This window comes from Manihot esculenta, chromosome 3, assembly GCF_001659605.2.
Source record: "Manihot esculenta cultivar AM560-2 chromosome 3, M.esculenta_v8, whole genome shotgun sequence".
NCBI classification, from domain to species: domain Eukaryota; kingdom Viridiplantae; phylum Streptophyta; class Magnoliopsida; order Malpighiales; family Euphorbiaceae; genus Manihot; species Manihot esculenta.
The window spans coordinates 28,591,998-28,613,982 of record NC_035163.2 but is presented as its reverse complement, the minus strand read 5'-3'; the positions used below and the strand labels follow the sequence as shown (position 1 = coordinate 28,613,982).

Sequence of the window (21,985 nt, the reverse complement as noted above, 5' to 3'; positions counted from 1 at the left end):
ACATTTTTTGTTTTAAATGAAATTCAATCTCACCAAGTCAATTGTATGTCGAGAAGAAGATACAAGGAATCTTCCAATTGCCAAATTGTTTTCAGATAATTAATTCTTTAGTCGATGAATACACAACAAGCTTCAATTGGAAACGTCAATAAATGGTGGAGGAAGAGGGCAAAAGTTTTACCTTTAAACCAATTCCAGCCGCCACACTTACGCCAGAGAGTCATCGAGATGGAGGAGATATCAGAGACGGCAAAAGCTTATTATGCAAATTTGTCAGAGAAGCAGAAGCGATTAGCAACCAAACTTTTCAAAGATTTAGATACCGACGGAGATGGAAAAATCAATTTCGACGAATACATGCAAAACATCAAGCAGAAGGGCTTTAAAACAATGGCTTCCTCTGATTTCTTCAAGAAGCTAGACAAGGACGGAAATGGCAGTTTGGATTTCGATGAATTCATCACTGTCCACTACATATGCACAAGCGAAAGGGTTTTCTTCTGTGATGAGTGCAGAGTGTATCTTGCTGGAGTTTACTTCACTTGCGTTCAATGCTTCGATGGTCCTGGTAACACCTATGATCTTTGCTGTAATTGTTATCGAGATAAAAATGTGAATCATCACAAGGATGCTCTGTTTCTTGATAATTACACCTTGCTGCAAGCCAGGAGGAATCAGAGAAATAAGGGTCAGGTAATTGAAATAATTAAAGACATTAATTAGAGATTGAATCTTGTTTACAGTTGGTGGATATTGAATCTCTGTTATATTTTCTTTGTTTTTCAGGGCAAAAAAGGAGAAGCTGCAGAGATGATTGGAGTTGCAGGTGCTAGTATTGAGACTACATCTAATCTTGTCAATTTGTGCAGCCAAATGTAACCCAGCAAGTGTTGGCGTGTTGGCTGCTTCTATTTTGTACTTTTTAGGAAATTTTTATAATTATGATAGGTTGCCTATTTAAAATTATTATTTGGCAGAATATATATAAATATGTATATAAAATATATATATATATTTATCAATAAGTGTTGGAACTAGTGGTTCTCCTTAAACAAGATTAGGGTTTGATTTTTTTTGATATTTTTATAATTTATGTTGTAATAATTTATATAAAAATACTGTATATTTTATTTATTTAAATCCTTCTTATTGCATTATGCAAGTTTCAGCTTGATAAAAATTTAAAATTAAAGTTATCATTGAGAGTAGAAAACCAGGTTGGGATTAAACTACCTCTTATCAATCTCAAAATGGTTTCAAGTCTATCTTGTTTTGACTCGATTTTGATTAGTTCAAAATCAATCTAAGGACAAACACTAATGACAAGTGATAAGTTTTAGGAAATTTAAGACCAAACTTCTTTTTTTTTTTTAATAACAAAAGGAAAAAAATAAAAAAATCTATATTGCTTTTTAGTTATTAGTTAATTTCAATTATATATATATATATATAAGGATGCTTTGAAGTATTATCGACATTTAAAGTTGGACAAGCCACATATATTAATAATAATTTGGTCCAATTCATAATTCAGGAGTGGAAGAATTGAGACTGTGCTCAAACAATTATTGGGCAAATCTAACTTCATATTCATCAATGAATAATACCAAATGAAAAAATAAACAATGAAAATAAAAAAATATAAACATAAATAAATTAAAAATACACAAATATCTTGAAAAAAAATCATAAAAAATAAAATAATTTCCAAAATAATCTCACTAATTTACATATAAATTTATTTTTATAGATAATATAACTACAATAAATTTATTTAAAATATAATATAAATTATTAATATCATTCCATAAATAAGTCTATACTTATTTTAATATGGATTAAAAACACACAACAATAAATTTTGTATTACATTTTTAATATTCTCTTTCCTCGCTTTAATTTATTATCAAATTATTGTTAAAATAAATAAGTTTTATTTTTTTAATTTAAATGAAGAAATATTACGAAACATGAATAAATTATCATCTAAAAAAGACTTTTAAACGAATGTTTTTATATTTGATTAATTATTTAAATAAATAAATTAGGGTGACACATAAATTTAAATTTAATATGAAAATTATTTTGTTTTAAAGTAAGTGTAAAAAAATTATTGGTGACCGTTCAAATGCCCATGTAATAATTATCCACCCATGATAATAAAACAAAAATAATCCATTTCTCTTCGTCTGTGGCGGGAAGAGCTGCAGCAGGAGAAAGCAACATCGGCTGGGCAAGCTCAATTCCCCAAAAACCCTAGAAATAGCAAAATTCACCTGTTCTCCCCTTTTTTTTTGTTTCACAAGGTTCTTCAACCAGAGGAGCCAGATTGTGAAGGGAACTTTATATTGAAGGAATTTCCAAAATGTATTGGGTAACGACGAGAAGCGTCATCGTTTTAATCCCTAAGTGGCGGTCCCTCTCTCTCCTTCTTCATTCCCCTGCTTCCAGATACATTTCTTTTTCTCGGTCGCCGTTGTTGCTGTAACTTCTCCACTTATTTGCATTTTCATTAGTCGTGTCCATGTATCAGATGTTCATTGTGTGTCGACAAAACTTTTTTGTTAAAAAATAAATTTTAGTGTTTCCTTGAGCTATTTGAATTGGAGGATGTAGTGTATTTGAGTAAGCTAATAATTTCTCATTGATACGAGGTAGAGGAAATGTAGATGCCGAAAATTAATATTGACTGAACTACAAATGTATTATAACGTGAGGGGTTTCCTTGGATTAAGATATACTGATGTTGTAACAATTGGTCACCTTGCTATTTGCCAGGGTGATTTCAGAAATTCACTGAATTATAGTACTCATTTGGGTGATCAGGAAATCGTTCATTTCATTTTTTGTTGCCCCCTTTTACTGGCGCTCTCTTTTACTTTTACTCACGTCAGGGGCTTTTATACCTTAGAAGTCCTGGGTTTTCTATGAGGAGGTTGTTGTGTCACAATTGGCTTAGAGACTAGATTTTTTTTTGTACTTTAAATTTTTTGTAATAAATGGAAAGCATGTTGTGAAGGGTTAGTGTTAATTGCAGTTTATATATTATTATTGCGTTTTTTTTTTTGGCATAGATTCTATTGTAAAATTATATTTATTAACAGAAGGAGCAGACATGTTGAAAGAATTCATTGCTTCAAAGAACGTAAAGTGTCTGCAAGAGGTATCAAGAAACTAAAAGCATCAAGTGTTGTTTTGAATGATAAGGATCTTTCTCACATAATCTGGTGGAAGGAGGTGTGCTGATTGACGTGTTTTATGAAGTTTATAATAAGCTGCACGTTTTATTTCTAATGGAGTACTATCCTTGAATGTTGCGGATCTTGTTGCAGAGGCTGCAGCAGTGCAGGAAGCCTTCTACCATCCAGCTGATTAAAAGGCTTATTTATTCCAATTTGCTTGGCTTGGATGTAAACTTAAAAAATGGGAGGTAAATTCTTTTCATTTTGATGATTTCTTCTAACGTTTTGTGGCATGCTCATGTCTCTTTGTGTCTGGCAAGCACAACCTGGATGGATGTTAATAGAGATGGCAGTAATCATCTGAAAACAACATGCATGATCATTTTGAAGAAGTGCAGTTATAGATTACAGGATTGCAATGAGGGAAAAGAAACCCACATTTCTGCTAAGTTGTGCTTGAAGTTTATTGCTTATATATACTGAATTTAAATGAGAAAGGTTATTGGTCAAAGCTTTATTTATTTGTTTCTTTCTAGAAGAATTATTGTATCTTGCTATGCAGTCTGAAAGAAGGAAACCTCAATTGGGAGATGTTGCAGTTCAAATCAAAGTTCCCACGTGAGGTTTTGCTTTGCAGAGTATGTGACTTATTTCCTTATTAGTGCTACACCATTTATTCTCTTCTGTAAGACATTCAAAATGATTATGAATCATGTCCATTTGAAAAATGCATATTTTAAACTTTCATTGTAGATTCATCTATAATCCAGCATTGATAGACACAATATTTTTTTCCCAGGTTGGGGATTTTTATGAAGCAATTGGAATAGATGCCTGTATTCTTGTTGAATACGCTGGTTTAAATCCTTTTGGTGGACTGCGAACAGATAGCATTCCAAGAGCTGGCTGCCCAGTCATGGTATTTGAATTTTTCCTTTCACATGTTATAATCAATTGTTTTAAATAAAGTTCTGTTTTATGATTTTATTTTTCCATGAATATAAGAACAATTGTGCTCTTCCTAGTTTTTGGAAGAAGGGAGTGTGCAGAATCTGCAGAGTGATTGATGTGTAATAGATAATTAAAACCCTTAGATCCCAATTAAGCTTACTTGCATGATTAACTGAGATTATCAGTTCTCATGTGGTTGAGTTTATGGGATGAGCCATTACTGCCTTGCACTTGCATGTGCATGTGTGGATCTCAGGCTTGTTTGGTTGTTTTCTTCTTTCAAAGAACAATGGTCCTTGTACACACGCATGTACCTGTTTGTGTATGAGCACATAGTATTTGTTATTGAGCATACATATTTATATGGTGTATATGTATAATATGTTAGTCTAGATTTATTCCATTGGGAAAATGAAAAAAATACCTTGTGGTTTAGTGCTTTTTGCAAGTACAATTGTATAATTTAACTTATGACAAAAAGGCTCCTATGGTTTCACGCAATTGGAAAATTGAGACATTTCCTTTTAATGCTGTTAAGTATTACTGGTAAGCTCTGTTACTTGGGCTCGAACATGGGTGTTACAAATGGATGCATATCCCTATGTCTGACTTGTCAACTTTTTAAATAGAAAATATGGGAATATGCATCTAAGTTTAGACTTGGATGCTTCGACTCGTTATGTTATATAAAATAAACTAGAATAAAAAGATGAAGTTATATGGTAATAATTATATTTTAAATAGATGGTAAAATATAACCAAATACATCATTCAAATTATAACCAAATATCTATTTTATCTAATACATGGTCTTTATCTTAAAAGAAAAGAATATATATCATTCAAGTGTTCAAATGCTCGAATATGTGTCGGACACATATTCTATGTCGTATCCCGTGAAGTGTCATGTTTACACGGTTATGGCATGCAAAATGAAGAGTAGGAGCATTAGAGCTGGTAAGTTATAATTTAGTCCTTGAATTTTAATGAAATCTACAATTGGTTATTATATTTTTAAATTTAGTTTCTAAAATTTTGTTTCATTAATAAAGTAGTCCTTTAATTACAATTCATCCCTATATTTTACCTATTGATAGCTCTTATATTTTTATAAACTAATATTTCATGTTTATTAAATTTCAGATCTTATATTTGAAAAAATAAAATAAAAATTAGATCAAAGAATTTAGACACAATATGCGTCTAGATTCAAGCTCAAAGAACCCCCTTTTGTGTCTAGCTTTACCCTTTTTTCTGGCTAACTTTTCCATTCTGGCTAATTTAAATTTTTGATTTAATTAGGGCAAACAAGAATTATCAGATATTGGTTTAACTTTTATTTTATTATTTTTTAAATATAAGATATTAAATTTAATTAATATGGGAGATTAATTTGTAAAGATATAAGGGTTTATTTGTAGCTAAGTATAATATTTAGTGATCAATTTGTAAACATATAGGGATGAATGGTAACTAGATATTATGAAGTTTAAATCAAGGCTGTTTTGTTAATAAAACAAAAGTTCAATGACAAAAAAGTAAAATAATGACTAAACTGCAGGTTTTATTAAACATCGAGGATTAAATTGTAACAAACAATATTTCACGCTGTTAGAGGAGAAGTTCCATTTTGTTAATGGCATGAAACTACAAGGGCCTTTCGGGCATAAATTAAAACATAGGACCTTATTTCGAAAAGGTGCTAAACTACATGATAGTTTTTTTTAACTTTCCCTATTCCATCAGAAGTTCTTTTTTAGGTCTGTTTCCTCATTCTTTATTGCTGTATTTGTGGCCTACCTAAAGATAATGTTGGAACTCTGCATTCGAGCAACTTTTTTCTGTCTATTTTATTTTTATATCCTTTTGCTTCAAATCTTTCTTCTGGAGAAGGAATGTCTTTATTGCATAATCTTATAATCCATCTCCATGTAGCCATGTGCATTTTTTGGAATAAATCTTGGGCATTTTTTCCCCTCAATCTGCCTGATGACTTGTGGTAAAATAAGAGATGCGTCCTATTTATTTTATTCATTGTCATATTTTCTATCATTTTCAATTGCTGCTCCTGCAGAATCTTCGGCAAACTTTAGATGACTTGACACGAAATGGGTATTCTGTGGTACGTATTGCAATTATCTGCTTGCACTCCTCATTCTGTAATGAACTTGCACTTAGATGAATTTAGAAAATGTGAGCCTTTTCATTTGGAGCGAAAATTATTCACATAGCATAGGAGATTGAATGATAGGCCTCTGTCATATTATGAACTTTGTCTGGTCCTCTATCATATTATGAACTGTCAACTGGTTAGTTCATGCATCATTTGTGGCCTGTTGAAGATTTTTTAATGAAAAATTAGAAGTGATAAAAGTTTATCAGAATAAGGGTGCATGATATCCTACTTTAATAATAATGCATGAGTTTGCAAGTAGTAGTGTGCTGTGCACATCTTGAGTGCTAATTGATAGGATGTGAATTGTGATGTATGCTGAGAAGGGGGAGGGATGTGTAAGAAGAGGAAATCAGAAATTTATTTTTTTTGATAAAGGAAAACGCATTTGAACTCTTGATTGCTTGATGAGTGAAAATAGAGAAACTTAGAAAAAGATGTATGATAAGGAAATATTCTTGTTGCGCCCTAGATGCAGTTGTGATTACTGGAAAGGCACTTAGTGTCTAGGAAACAACTGTTATTTCGTCTCATGAATTTGATAGTCATTTTTGCTTGCCTTAAGGCTCACATTGATTTGGATCTAATTTCCACTGTTTGATGAGTTTGTTCTATGATGTTTGTATTTTGGTTTGCATAGTCCATAGTGGAGGAAGTTCAGGGTCCAACCCAAGCTCGTTCTCGCAAAGGCCGGTTTATATCTGGGTAATTACATTTGAATCTTGCAGTATAATTCCGTTTTGTGTTTATATTATTGGTTTGTACATGTTGTTGATGGTAATGTTGAATATGGTTTTGTGATAATTGAAAGAAAAATCTCTTGTTACAATCAGAAGAGAGTATATTTTGCTGGTTATCTGAAGCAATTTTCACATGGACTGTAATCTGAACCATGTTTCACAATGATAAGTTTTGGAATTATCCCTTCTTTTTGAGATAAATATTTAGAAATTATCCAAAACTGTCTTATTTGGGTGTGTAGATCATGTGACTTGCCATGTATGTTGCTAATGCTTTGTGTTCATTTGTATTTGAATTATTTAATTCTAGTGATTGAAAGTTATTTCTATCACAATTTAATTAATGTTTGGAAATCAATAGTTTAAATCCTTAAAAATGATATTACATGCTTAAGTTTGGTTGTATTTCATTATTCAGTTCTGCTTACCCAATTGAAGAGATTCACTATTAGTTTATATTCCATTAAAATGGAGTACTGTGCAGCATGATCATCTGCTTAAGGACAATATAATTCCAAGAGAAGCAGAATTCATTGTTAGAATTATCATTTTGTAGCGCATTTCTTAACAAGAAAGATAATTTTGAGAAGTCATCATCTAAATAGAGGAGCTCTCATGATTGAGCACATTATATTAAATTATGTGGTGCAATGGCTGGAGGAATTAGCGCTAAGAAATCTGGACTGGGAGAATACATCTATTGCAGTGAAAATTTCCATGTGAATCAGGACCTGTTCCCAATGGGAACTGTACTAGCAACCAGTAACCATGTATTTTTTGTTTCGTTATTTTTGCACAAAGAAAAAGAGTTTCCATGCATTTTATGCAAAAAAAGGAACCAAATTATAAATTTTGTGGTTCATTGCTTTAAATACAGTAGCATCTGTTGAAATGAGGTCACTAGTCTTTTAATTTTAGAACTATATGAATTTTAACATGTGCTGAACATTATGTTTTAGTTGGATATCTAAAGTATATTGTACTGATGATAGCATATTTTGGCAAGAAGTAGTTTTTCAATATCAGGAGCACAGAAATTGAAAATTGAATGTGCTGATTTTTTTTCAAAGAACTTGTTTGTTCGACTATTTTTGTCATTCTTGTTATTGTTTTGTTGTTGTTACTACACTTGACATTCATTTATGGTTCTGACTTGTTTACATAAGTATTCAGGCATGCACATCCAGGCAATCCATACGTTTTTGGACTTGTTGGGGTAGATCATGATCTTGACTTTCCGGAGCCAATGCCTGTAGTTGGTAGGGGAACAAACCTATGTTAAATACATTGACTTTTATTAATGTATTTTTAATGCCTCCCAAGTCCCAACACCCTCTACCTAAGGGGAGAGATAATTGTGCTTGTAGTTGTAATATATCTCTGGCATTTATAGGGATATCTCATTCTGCAAGGGGTTATTTGATAGTTTCGGTGTTAGAGACTATGAAAACATATTCATCAGAGGATGGTCTTACTGAGGAGGCTTTGGTTGCCAAGCTTCGCACTTGTCGCTACCATCATCTATTTCTTAATACATCTTTAAGACACAATTCCTCAGGTTTGTATCCCTTTTCTTTTCTTTTATTTAAGGCTGTTATTTTTCTAGAAATGGAAAAATGAGTTTCATATAAATTGTGTCAACTTCGCATTTCCTGCATCTCGAGATGAAAACTAGAAATTCACGATGTTTCATGGTAAATAGGACTAATTTCTCTTTGGTATTGCCAAAGTTCTTATTCCCACTCTGTAGTTTCTGTCGTTACTTCTTTTGGTATCTGGTGATTCTCTCCTGATATCTGCCTTAAAATCAAATTGTGTCCATTTTTGTCCTTGACCACGTGAAAACTATTTGGTTCCATTTTTATTGCTTTATTAGTTCAACTGAGCTTTATATAGATAGACCCAAAACAGCAATTCATTTTTATTTTCCTGATACAAGGAACACACATGTTTTATTAGTTGGACTAATTTCTGATGCATCAACTTTCAGTGAAGCACACAGCTAACAATAACAGAAGATAGCCTAGAAATAACTATGAATTGGTATATCAATTATTACCAATTGCCCCAAATCCCATCTGATTAAAAACTATGAATTGGTATATCAATTATTACCAATTGCTCCAAATCCCATCTGATTAATCTTTGTATTATGTTGATGAACCAGGATCCTGCTGATGTTTATTAAGTTTCAACTGCTGACATTTGTGAATGGTGTGTTGAGGTTTTATTCATTGTTTCTCATCGTGAACTTGACAACTTTTTAATATGACCATGACATAAAAGAAAAGAAATATACTAACCTTTTTCTTTTGAATCTTACTATATTTTCATTTGTGGGGAACATATTGCATTTTTGTTCCAAGGCATGCTTATGTAATGAATATCCCACTTTACTAGAGAAATATGAATGAAACCTGTGGCAGTAATTGATTATTTGACCATCAATTCTTCACTAGCCATGAATATTTGCATCTTAATTTTCATTTTATGTCTTGGACTAACTGTCCTCTCTCTTCTCTACCCCATGCCTTGGTGTGGTTCTTGAATTTATCACATATAAGAGGAAGAGGTATAGGAGTAAGAAGGGAAATGTGTAGTGGAAGTAGCTTTTGAGAACTGAAGGGAAGTGGTGGAGTTAGTTACAGGTTTTGGAGGGAATAGTAGTTGATGTTGTTAGTGGAAATTGGAGGGAAAAATGGTTATGGCAATTGCTCCGAGGGATGTTTGGGAATAAAAGAGTATTCCAGAATCATTAATCAAAATACTCCTTTCTTTCTGAGATTCTCTGCTCTCTCTATTCTTCTAATCTTTAATCTGTACTCTCTATTTCTTTTTTCTCTTTCCTTGGCTGAAGTAACTCTCAAGATTAGGTTTTATCTAACAATTTACTGTACCATCTATTATAAGACTGCATCAATTCCTCTGTGCAGGAACTTGTCGTTGGGGAGAATATGGCGAAGGTGGTCTTTTATGGGGAGAATGCAACGCCAGACATTTTGAATGGTTTGAAGGCGATCCTGTCACTGAGCTTCTGATTAAGGTTCAATCAAATTATTTTATTGCTCTTGCACTTGTGTGATGTTGCAATGTTTATTTCTTGCTCATCATAATATATTTGACAATGTTACATGTTGCAATCTTTTATTGCACTTAGGTCAGGGAGCTTTATGGTCTTGATGATGGAGTTGTGTTCAGAAATGTCACTGTGCTTTCAGAAAATAGGCCCTGTCCATTGCACCTTGGAACAGCAACACAAATTGGTCTGTTTAACTTCATTTGGACAGTTTGATGTTCAATTATTTAGTGCTAGCCAATTTCACAGCAAGTGGTCCGTACTTTCAGGTGTCATACCAACTGAAGGAATACCTTGTTTATTGAAGGTGTTACTTCCATCAAGTTGCGCGGGTCTACCTGTATTGTAAGTGAGAATTTTTCATCTTCTTCTTTCTGAAAGCCAATGTATTGGTGATTTGCATAAATTTCTGACTTTGTTTGCTGGTAGGTTTAGATGAACATAGTGAGTTTATTTCCCTTTTTTCTCTCCATAGAATGACCTCTCTCTGTCTCTGTCTCTCTGTCTCTCTTTCTCTCTGTCTCTCTCTCCGTCTCTCTATATTTATTTGATTTCAGTTACTTACTTGGGTGTCATCATGAAAGTATAAAATCTAAACTGAAATGGTCTTCAAAGAGTATGAATTTTCCAGTCTCAGAATTTTCTTGAAGGTTCCGATGTTACTGTTTCATCTTCATTGTCTGATGGAATTGCCTTCTTGTACTGAATTTGTTCTTAGTTTGTGGTACAATAGAACTGATATTTCCCTTCTTGGTTCTGTTTATTCATTATTTCTCAGATACATAAGAGATCTTCTACTGAACCCTCCTGCTTATGAAATTGCATCCACAATTCAAGGTGAGTTTGGGGTCATATGATGCATATTTTAGTTACATAGGTTGTTTATTTGGTTATTGAATTTGCAATTAATGAAGTGTTACATGGTCAGTGTGCAACTGAGTCACTCTGATAATCGATTTGGTGTTCAATGCGTTAAATGATTTTATAGGGCAAAGTTGCTTACTTAGTCCTCTCTTTTTCAAAGCAATTGATTTTTTTTCACAGTTGTGATTTTCAAATTTATTTAATGTCCTGTTCAGCTCTTCTAAGTTTGTTTGTTTCAGTTGATTCATGAGGGAATCCACAGTAAAATACTAAGATTTATTTTAGGTTGTGTATATGAAGATAGAAATGCAAATTTTAAAGGTGAAATATGCTTTGTCTCCCATGGTTAGATTTGTTTCTTAACTTTGCCTCTCTTTCATTTTCTATCTGATACTTTGTGCCCTTCTGTTTTCCTCTGTGATATTTTTTTTTTCAAAAGTTTGCTGAAAATTGTAATTGAGAAATTCAATAGAAATTGTTTCGATTGTTTGAAGAGAAGAATGGGTTGATGTTGGTAAAATGTGTAATGAATATGAATTATGCAATTCGCTTGTTTGGAAGTATTTGATTAAAAAAAAAATTAGCTGGATCTTAATTGGTCTCTATTAATCTTAGTTAAAAAGTTAAGTGAGCAAACCTTAGTGGGAAAACATGTTACATCGAAGAGCATATTGCAACAAAGACGAATATCCCCCTATATATATGTATATATAATATTTTATGCGCACACGCACACTTCAAGTATAGTAGTACTTCATAATATTCTTTACTTTGTTCAAAATTATACTGAACCGTTTTTCTTTTGCAGCAACATGCAAACTTATGAGCAATGTAACATGCTCAATTCCAGAATTTACTTGCGTTTCGTCTGCAAAGGTTGTTTTCACTTACTTTTAGAGGCATTTGACATAAAAGAATGATATGATCCTCCTTATTTGTTGTTTGGTATTGAATCTTAATAATGCCTTTTTGTGAATAAATTTGCGATCAGATGGAATACACCTTATTCAGCTTCGGCTAACTTCGTTATGCTCAAGTGGCTGCTTAATACTTGCAAGTCTCACTAAATTTTGATTTATTTCAATTTGGTCACTCAACTGTTATTCATCTGCAAGATGGTCACTTGTGCTAAATTTTCAATTGATGAAACAAAGCTGGATGACCAAATTAGAAAACTTGAAATTTTATTATTGCTTGAACTTCAGAACTGTTAAATTTGGGTCAGACCTAACTTACTCCAAAATTAGCTCAAGGAGCGTTTCACACCCTTATAAGTGTCCAACACCGTGGAGCATTACTCATTTTCTAAACCGACATGGGATTCAATACATCCGCTCACACTCGGGACTACTTCCGGGCATTGGAGCGTAACATATTTATGGGAGTCTCTAGGAGACTCTGATACAATATTAAATTTGGACTAGACTTAACTCACCCAAAAGCTAGTTTATGCCTAAGGCGCTTATAAGGGCATATTAGTCTCAAACCGATATGAGATTTAACACACCCCTTGCGACCCCTTCATGTCCAGGACTATATTGGAGCGTGACATATTTATGAGAAGCCCAACATTAGTGGAGCATTTAATACCATTTTAAATTTGGGTTAGACCTAACTCATCTCAAAAAGCTAGTTTAAGGGAAACCCATTTTAAATCGATACGGGATTCAACACATTTCCTCACGCCCAGTACTACACTGGAGCGTGACACATTTATGGGGCCTAATATCGGTGAGAGACTCTGATACCACTATTGAAATTTGATGATGGGTTCAGTCCAAGTTTGCATGCTGAGAGTGACACGTTTACGGGAGGTCCTTGGGAGTGACACGTTTACGGAAGGTCCAAGGTCGGTGGGAGGCTCTAATACCACTATTAGAATGGGAATTTAATGATGGGTTCGGTCTAAGTCTGCATGAGAGTGTTGGGCTCTAGAATGGGGCTTAATTAAGGTTGATGTTGTAGTCTTCTCCAAAATGTCCTTAGGCCGTTTGGTTTGGGTTCCACTTGACTTATATACTCTTTGTTTATTCTTCGTTTATTTTGTATTCTTCCGATGTGAGATTCTCACTTCTCCGATAAGTACTAAATTGATCGACTAATAATGCAATTTCCTTATCATTTTGTTCAGAAATTTAGAACATATGCTTGTTATTTGTATTGCAATGTTGTCTTGTAGACATCCTGTGTTTTGCATGATTGCAGTTTACTCGATCAACATAGTTATCATAACATTTGTTCCAGTTGGAAGATGATAATGTGCTATTAGAGTTCTGATGTTGATGCTAGTTTGCTCAAATGTGAATGTCAGAATTATATGAATTTTTATTGTTGACGTGAATCAATTTTGAGCCAAATCTAGCACATGAAAGCCCAAGGTTTTCTGTTCTTTGGCGTAAATTCAGTAAAAATATGCTATTTTAACACTTAATATGCTGCACACTTCCATTCATGAGCTGTTTCCTTAGGGGCAGGCATCAAATTACTGAAGGTAGATTAGAATATGTAGAATGCTTTTGTTTGTAAGTTATAAATCTCTATTATTATCCTTGCTGTCATGTCTCAATTTCAGGAGAAATTAACTTCATGATATAGAACTAGAAGTGTCAACTTTCTGAAGGAGATCTGTTTAGGTTGCATTTTATAGAGCTCTGCAATGTTGTTCCTTTTTGTTCACTCTTGAAGTAAAAACATTACTTTTTTAACTCTTCATGTTGTTTCTCTCTCATTCCTCCTTCCTATTAGCATTTACTTGAAACTTAGTTAATTATGCCCTTATCATTATTGTTCTTCTCCTTGTTATTTCACCAAGGATAAATATTTTCTCCCTACAAATTATGTTTGTGTATGTAATTCCTGTAATTTTTTTTTTATCTTCATGTCTTGCAGTTGGTAAAGTTACTCGAACTGAGGGAGGCCAATCATATTGAGTTTTGCAGAATAAAAAATGTGCTTGATGAAATATTGCACATGTACAGAAGCTCTGAGCTTTGTGAAATCCTAAAATCATTGATGGATCCTACATGGGTGGCAACTGGTTTGAAAGTTGACTTTGAAACATTAGTAAGTGAAGTGTCCTGCCTTGTTAAGAACAAACATAGACATGATGTTTTACTTGTGGATAAAGTTAATAATCAATTTAAGAGACAAAACTGGTGATAATTTATTGTTAAAATGTCCAAGAATTATGTCATTATCAAGCTTTCTCCATAAAATTATCAAGCTTCCTCTTATGGAGATTGTTGATATTTTTTATTCTCCTTCAATATTTATCAGGTTTTCTTCTGCCTCTTTCTGGTAATAGTTTAGGGAGAGGCATTGGGTCACATGGTTTTAAATAGCAGCTGCGGCTGCATTTGTGGTCACTGGTAACCGAAGTAGACCTTTCATGGCCAATTGGCCATAGAGTAATGTTAACGCATAGTGCTATGCAAATTCTTTTGGAAAAAGTTTGTGAAGTTTATGAAATGAATAGATATTGATGGATAGAAATAAGACTAAGAAACACAACTACATAATAGGTATAAATACATCAAATAAAGACTACAAATTTATCATTCTTAAACATCATTAGGCTTTCTTTAGTATATAGCTAAAATGATTATGTAGATAGAAAATATCTCACCTTATTACCACCAAAAGCAGAAAACAGAAAATAAACTCGCTTCTAGAAGTAAGAGCTATGGAATAGAGATATTTTGTGATGATTCTTAACTTAAAAGGGAGAAAGTTTAGAAAGAGAGAAATTTGAGTGAAAAATAGAGATTGTGAAGAAAAAAAGAAACCCTGTTTTTGAAGGGATCAATTATTAGTGACGGTCATTACACTTGCCAGTTATGGGGGGCTTATAACAACGAAAAGGGTAACGATCCCCGCAGTCCAGTTATGTAATGGCTTTACTTGATTTCATGTTGTTTTGTTCAGGTTCTGAACCAAACTAAAATTGCAAAACCAAAAAATTCATTCCATGAAAAAAGCTAACCGAAACTGAACTGAATGGAGAGGAATCAAATCAAAGTGAAGCAAACTGATTCGATTCGATTCGAAATATTGATTTGAATAGAATGCTTGGTTACAGAAAAGTAATTTTGTTTCACATGTTCATCACTGAATAACAAATCAACAACAAGCTCAACTTCATCAAATGCCCATCGAGAAGCAGCCAAAACTAATTGAAACTAATCAATTTAAGAATTTAGTAAACTATAAACACAAAACTAAGAACTACCCATGCAAATTGCAGTAACCACGAGACTGCAAGGCAGGATGAAGGAGGCAGCGATGCTGGTAGGCTACGAAACAAGCTGCTTCATGCGCAAATGTCTTACCACTTAGATGGCAAAAATGATTTAATAGATACCCAAAAATTGAACCACTATTGTCAACTAAAATGCTAGAGATTAATAAACTGTTAGATACATGCCGAAGGTGGATTGTCAGTCGCGGAGAGGTGAGACAGAAAGGACCAGAGAGGGATTGTGATTTGGCTATGGGTTGGAGTTGGAATGCTGGACATTCAAAATTGCTGAATCCCTTTTAATAAATCAGTTGGTTTTGTTAATTATCAAACTGAGACTATCCTCATGCTATAAAAAGTATCCAAATCCAAAAATTCCCGGCATAATAGTAGAAGGAACAACATCTTTTTGAAATTTGTATGACTGAGAATGATTCTCGACCAATGGTTGATTGCATTTTGGAATACTAGTTTTTCCAAATTGATAGCGATCCATAATTTCGATCTTGCACTTTGCAGCACACATCGCTGCAGTGTGCTGATACTTTATTATTGGTAATACTTGGGCATGTTTAGTATTGCTGCTTTTGCTATCCTCCTAACTTTTCATGGGTTGTCAGATTTAATCTTCTTTACTATTTTTCTTTCCTTCAGGTTAATGAATGTGAATGGGCTTATGGTAGAATTCATGAAATGATCTCTGTAGATGATGAAATTGACCGAAAGTTAAGCTCTTGTTCTGTCATTCCTAGTGAATTTTTTGAGGATATGGAATGTTTGTGGAAAGGTCGTGTGAAGAGGGTCCATATAGAAGAGGAATTTGCAGAAGTGGGAAGGGCAGCACAGGCCTTGTCTTTAGCAGTAAGTACTCATATATCTAGTTTGCCATCAATCCTAGTCTGAAAATTCTATGAAATTGAAAAAGTAAAGTGATGCCTTTATTTAATGTGGACTGTGCAGATGATCTAGATCAATTTCATGCATAGTTTGCAACTTTTTAATGTGCTGTGCTTTTATATTATCTTATATAGTTTCCTGTGTTCAACTTTTATTTGGTAATGATGCAGTATATTCCTTTAGTTACATTAAGCCTCTGATTCTGTAGGTCACCGAAGATTTCCTTCCTATCATTTCAAGAATAAAAGCTACCACGGCCCCACTTGGTGGCCCCAAAGGAGAGATATTATATGCTCGAGAGCATGAAGCTGTTTGGTTTAAGGGAAAACGGTTTGCGCCATCAATTTGGGCTGGGACCCCTGGGGAAGAACAAATTAAACAGCTTAAACCTGCTATAGATTCTAAAGGTAGAAAAGTTGGTGAGGAATGGTTTACTACCATCAAGGTGGAAGATGCTTTAATGAGGTGTGCTTTTTTTTCAAAAAAAAATTTACAATTTGTTAATATGATTGGCCTTTTCAATTTTAATCAGCATTGCCTTCTAACTTTTTTATTAATGCAGTTCTTTTACCTTTGTTTTAGGTATCATGATGCAAGCGACAGGGCAAAAGCAAAGGTCTTGGAATTGTTGAGGGGACTATCTGCTGAGTTACAGTCAAAGATCAATATCCTTGTCTTTGCAGCAATGCTGCTTGTTATTGCGAAGGCGTTATTTGCTCATGTGAGGTAGGATTTGTTATGCATGTTATTTCTTGGATAGCCTTTTCAAGTAACCATTTATAAACTGTTACAGTAAAAGCTCAAGCCTTTTGCCTACACTATTTATTTCACAAAGCCAGTGAAATATTGTCAGTTAGTTAAGAGAATGATGAATGCTAATGTCTTTTGGTTATATTGGATAAGCTCTATATTGAAGTACCTTTGGCTTGCGTCAGTTTAATTACTGTCTATGGCAGAAGGATCTAGCTCATCCATAAAACTAGATTCTGTCTTCTTACCGGCTTACAAAGTTGTGATATCTGTTTGATGTAATATAGTAATTAATGCGACCAAGTTCATGTTGTTTGCCAAGTTTGTTCTTTCAAGTATGTGTGAATTCACAGTTCTTATATGGATATCATTTTACTGAAATCAAAAGGGAACCCCATATCTTATAGCGTTGAAGTTGAACGCAAACTTAGGATTAGGGATGCTGTTCTTGGGGAGAGGCTGATATTCCCAGGCTTAACCACAAGTCATTCCTGGTGTATTGAGTGATAATTGACAATAAGAAAAGCCATTTGTTTTTGTTGAATCCCACGTCGGTTGTGGAAAGTGGAAAGGGGTAATGTGCCCCTTATATGGGTCATAGGCACTCCTCCCCCTTGAGCTAGCTTTTGAGGTGAGTTAGGCTTGACCCAAATTTAACATGGTATCAGAGCCTCCCATCCGATGTTGGGCGCCCCATAAATGTGCCACGCACCAGTAAAAAATTTTGGGTGTGAGGGGTGTGTTGAATCTCACATCGGTTGTGGAAAGGGGTAATGTGCCCCTTATATGGGTCATAGGCATTCCTCCCCTTTGAGCTAGCTTTTGGGGTGGGTTAGGCCTGGCCCAAATTTAACAGTTTTCTTTCAATATTTTGGGACTTCATATTCTGGTATGTTAATGATGCTGGTTTTAGTTATGATTGAGCACTCACTGCTAGATATTTTCCAACCATATTTTAATTCTGGCTTCGTTGATCTTTGACAGTGAAGGGAGACGAAGGAAATGGGTTTTCCCCACTCTTTGCAGGTTTAATAAGTTAAAGGTAGTGTGTATCTCATCTGTGTCTGATTGAAGGTCAAGTTTTTCTATGGATGATAGTCACATGCTTAAAATTTATGCACTGACATTTGATGCAAAAAAATGATTTTTGAATTATCTGCAAATTTTGTTTCCTCTCTCCCTTTGTATAAACATGATTGAAGCTTTCTGAAAAGTGACACAATTTTCTTGTGATTTGTTGTGTCCTGGAATCAGATATAGATCACACTACACTGGTGGCCCCAAAGGTGCTGTCTTATCTGTAATAGTATTAGAAGTTGCACTTATATTTTACTGGTAGAATTGATCTGCACAAAATTGAAAATGGAGAAGGGCCTAGACATTTTTACATTGCTAAGCCTTTTAAGTTCAGAGATAAGAGACTTTTTCTCAATTGTATAACTCAAAACTGAATGATATACTATAATATATCAAAGCACTTGAACAATTCCAATGACTTTTATGTATATGTTGTTTAATTGCTGAACTTCTTTCACTTTAGCAGTTCTCCAGAGATTTCTATATAGGAATGCTTTAAAATTAGCCATGCTCATTATATGTACTAGACTAATTTTAGCATCAAGCATCATTAATTTTAGCCGTGCTCAATGTATATTAGAATTTTAGCATCACAGAATATTATGTGTTGGTGATATCTCAACTGATTTTGTGTGTAGGATGCAAAGTCATTGGATGGAGCTAATAGGATGAAATTAATTGGCCTGTCTCCATACTGGCTTGAAGCAGCTGAAGGCAGTGCTGTGCAGAATACAGTTGATATGCAATCCCTAGTTCTTTTGACAGGACCGAATGGAGGTGGTAAATCCAGTTTGCTCCGATCAATTTGTGCTTCTGCACTGCTTGGAATATGTGGATTTATGATGCCTGCAGAATCAGCCGTGATTCCTCACTTTGATTCCATTATGCTTCACATGAAATCTTATGATAGTCCTGCTGATGGGAAAAGTTCATTCCAGGTATTCAATTGTTTTTGGCGTCATTTAAGGGTTCCTGGTAACACATATTATCCATCTTATGTAGTTTCGATGTCTTAGATGGAAATGTCAGAAATCCGGTCCCTTATAACTGGAGCCTCATCGAGAAGTCTTGTACTTGTAGATGAAATATGTCGAGGGACAGAAACAGCAAAAGGGACTTGTATTGCTGGAAGCATTGTTGAAACTCTTGATAAAATTGGTTGTCTTGGTATTGTATCTACCCATCTGCATGGAATATTTGATTTGCCACTTGATACCAAGAACGCTGAATACAAAGCAATGGCAACCGAATATGTTGATGGACAAACAAAACCTACTTGGAGGTTGATAGATGGGATCTGCAGGGAAAGCCTTGCTTTTGAAACAGCAAAGAGGGAAGGGATCCCTGAAACAATAATCCAAAGAGCTGAAGACTTGTATTTTTCTGCTTATGCAGAAGAAGTTTCTCCAGAAAGGGTTGAAGAGAGAAAAAAAGTGTCTTATTCTGGTGGGATTCTTAACAGCTCCCATGAAGCCCATATTCCACCAAGGGGAACTACAGCAGGAGCTCTTGATCACAATACCAATTCAGGAAAGGTGGAAGTTATAGAGAGGAAGGATGTAGAGAGTGCTATTACCATAATATGCCAGAGGAAGCTGATTGAACTTTACAAACAGAAGAGCACATCAGAACTTCTAGCTGTGCAATGTGTTACTATTGGTGCTAGGGAGCAGCCGCCTCCATCAACAATAGGTGCTTCATGTGTGTATGTGATGCTGAGACCTGACAAGAGACTGTACGTTGGAGTGGTATTATCTTTAACTTGTCCTTTACTTTTTCTATCATTTACATCAGCCAAACTAATTCACTTCACTGATATGAACTGCGTCTTGCCAAATCATGGCAGTAATCCTCATCTCATTCTCTGCTGAGAAAATGTGGTAATGTGGTAGCCTACTATCTACTATTTCAATGGATTGCTTAATCAACCATAATTTTCTGTATGTTATTTTTGCGATTAATCTCTGTGAAATGGAATTCATCTCTTTGATTTTATTGAATATAAACTGAATACTAATTTATTGCACCATTTGTTAAACGTTACCACAGACAGATGATCTTGAAGGCCGAGTCCGTGCGCATCGATCAAAGGAGGGGATGCATAATGCCTCCTTCCTTTATTTTATAGTCCAAGGAAAAAGCATAGCTTGCCAACTGGAAACCCTTCTCATCAACCAGCTCCCTAATAAAGGCTTCAAACTCACTAATGTGGCAGATGGTAAACATCGAAATTTCGGCACAACCAATCTCTCCCTGGAAAGTATGCCTGTTCATTAATGCTTCTCCAGCCATGATCTTCCATTTTGTAAAAGCTACTTTGATGAGGAGAAATGGGTTCCTAACCCTTTTCGTATGTAGAAAATGTTGTAGGATTAAGTAGCAGTGGTTGCAGCAATTTTGTTTGGATGTCAGTTGCTTCCCTTCCAGATTACGTAGATTTTTTTTACCAACAAGATTATGTAGATTACCCACTGGACAGGGTAAATTTTTCAACAGATTGATGCTTTTTACGGGGTAACAACTTGTGCTTGTATATTTGATTTAAAATTCACTAGTGGATATATTTCCCCCAGTTCTGCAATTTTGTGTTCTACGAAATTTGACCGTAAACTTGGTATCCTATAACATGGACTCCATAGGTAAGCTGCAAGCACAAGAGAAAGTGGTTATATAGCCATGGGACTAACGCTAGTAAATTTTATGATACTTGTTAAGATTGTCGAAGATAATTTAGGAGAAAATGCAATTGTCTTTGCCCCAAAATTTTAAAAGTAGGGCTAAAATTTACTAATAAATGTTTCAAGATGTACACATGGTAAAGTTTTGAACTTTTTATGTAATTTGGCCTCTGAAAATCTATTTAAAAAATGTTTACAAGCGAAAATTTTAAATAAATTATTTCTATACGATTTTATTTTTTAAATTAAAATAATTAAAAAAGTTTTCAATTGTGAGATGTAATTGAAAAATAAATAAATTGGAATTTTTATCAAAAAAATAAATCGAAAAATTAAGTTAATAAATTGAAAAAAAAATTTTAATCAGCTTTAAAATACTTGCTAAATCAAATTAAGATTATGAAAAAATAATAAAATTTAAAAATATATTTTATTAATTAAATATAAAATAATAATATATTATCAATAAATTCATAAAAATAAATATAAATAATAATTATCGATAAATTTATAGTTAATTATCAAATCAAAGTTAATCAGTTGATAATAAAAAAAAATAAAAAACTAAAAATTACTAAAAAATTAGAACTAAAAGCAATCATATCAAAATAACTTAATTCACATGTTAGTAACTATATATAAAAACATGAAAAAAAATTAAATTATAAGATTTTGATTGAAAAATATTATAAAAAATTTATAAGTTTTCTAAAAAATTAATAATAACTGAAAGGAGACATAAAAATTAAAATATAGTAAAATATAAAGTAAATATATTAGATAAAGATAAATATATATTTAAATAAATTAATTTAAAAATTGTAAGAGAAATAAAATCATTTGTTTTGTATAATTATACACATAAATGAAATAATTTTTTAAAATTTGAATAGGAAAAAAATAATTTAAGATAATATGATATATAGTTTTTTTTTTGAAAAAATAGAATTTATAGTTATTATATTGAATTTCATTTAATTTTAAAAATAAATTACCAATTAAATTTTAATTTGTAAATATAAAAATTTTAAAATCATATTTAGATAACTTTTTGCGTTCATTTGATAACAACCGATCAACTTTGATACTTCAATTTTAATCATGGTATATATACACATATATTCAAAATTATTTAGAAAATAATTAAAATTTAAGGGATTAATTAATAAAATTTAAAATTTATTATGGCTATAAGAAATTTTTATTAAGTTTTGGAGGGGTAATACAAGATTTAAAAGATTAATTAATTAAAAAAATAAATTTTACAATATATAATTAAATTTATCTTTATACTCAAATTTAATTTTTTTTTCCAAATAAATCTTCTAAACTTTATTTTTAAAGTCAAATAAATTCTAAC

General features: G+C 33.1%; 2 protein-coding genes across 3 annotated transcripts; both read left to right on the top strand.

Moving 5' to 3' along the window:
• Positions 1 to 68: 68 nt before the first annotated feature.
• Positions 69 to 1,057, top strand: LOC110612077. Its single transcript, XM_021752736.2, has 2 exons — positions 69 to 693; positions 787 to 1,057. Exons 1-2 carry the CDS (start codon positions 115 to 117, stop codon positions 877 to 879), a joined length of 672 nt encoding a protein of 223 aa, XP_021608428.1. The 5' UTR covers positions 69 to 114; the 3' UTR covers positions 880 to 1,057.
• Positions 1,058 to 2,173: 1,116 nt separating this feature from the next.
• Positions 2,174 to 20,528, top strand: LOC110611315 (DNA mismatch repair protein MSH1, mitochondrial). 2 transcript variants are annotated; one of them, XM_021751556.2, is made up of 22 exons: positions 2,174 to 2,484; positions 3,105 to 3,237; positions 3,333 to 3,430; positions 3,745 to 3,820; positions 3,982 to 4,101; positions 6,208 to 6,255; positions 6,947 to 7,011; positions 8,220 to 8,305; positions 8,440 to 8,604; positions 9,980 to 10,089; positions 10,204 to 10,309; positions 10,392 to 10,467; positions 10,901 to 10,959; positions 11,795 to 11,862; positions 13,876 to 14,049; positions 15,878 to 16,084; positions 16,329 to 16,585; positions 16,703 to 16,846; positions 17,855 to 17,915; positions 18,586 to 18,885; positions 18,964 to 19,695; positions 19,997 to 20,528. In XM_021751556.2, exons 1-22 carry the CDS (start codon positions 2,366 to 2,368, stop codon positions 20,222 to 20,224), a joined length of 3,432 nt encoding a protein of 1,143 aa, XP_021607248.1. In that variant the 5' UTR covers positions 2,174 to 2,365; the 3' UTR covers positions 20,225 to 20,528. The 2 variants fall into 2 exon arrangements, with proteins under 2 accessions (XP_021607248.1, XP_021607249.1); XM_021751557.2 differs by having other exon boundaries at positions 2,175 to 2,484; positions 17,855 to 17,912.
• The last annotated feature ends 1,457 nt before the right edge of the window (positions 20,529 to 21,985 follow it).

Excerpts from the sequence above, each read along its gene's own strand:
- LOC110612077 (XM_021752736.2), top strand. The coding sequence starts at position 115 with ATGAATACACAACAAGCTTCAATTGGAAACGTCAATAAATGGTGGAGG. Across the intron at positions 694-786 it reads ATCAGAGAAATAAGGGTCAG|GGCAAAAAAGGAGAAGCTGC; the intron begins GTAATTGAAATA and ends TTTGTTTTTCAG.
- LOC110611315 (XM_021751556.2), top strand. The coding sequence starts at position 2,366 with ATGTATTGGGTAACGACGAGAAGCGTCATCGTTTTAATCCCTAAGTGG. Across the intron at positions 8,605-9,979 it reads TTTAAGACACAATTCCTCAG|GAACTTGTCGTTGGGGAGAA; the intron begins GTTTGTATCCCT and ends TCCTCTGTGCAG. Across the intron at positions 10,960-11,794 it reads AATTGCATCCACAATTCAAG|CAACATGCAAACTTATGAGC; the intron begins GTGAGTTTGGGG and ends TTTCTTTTGCAG.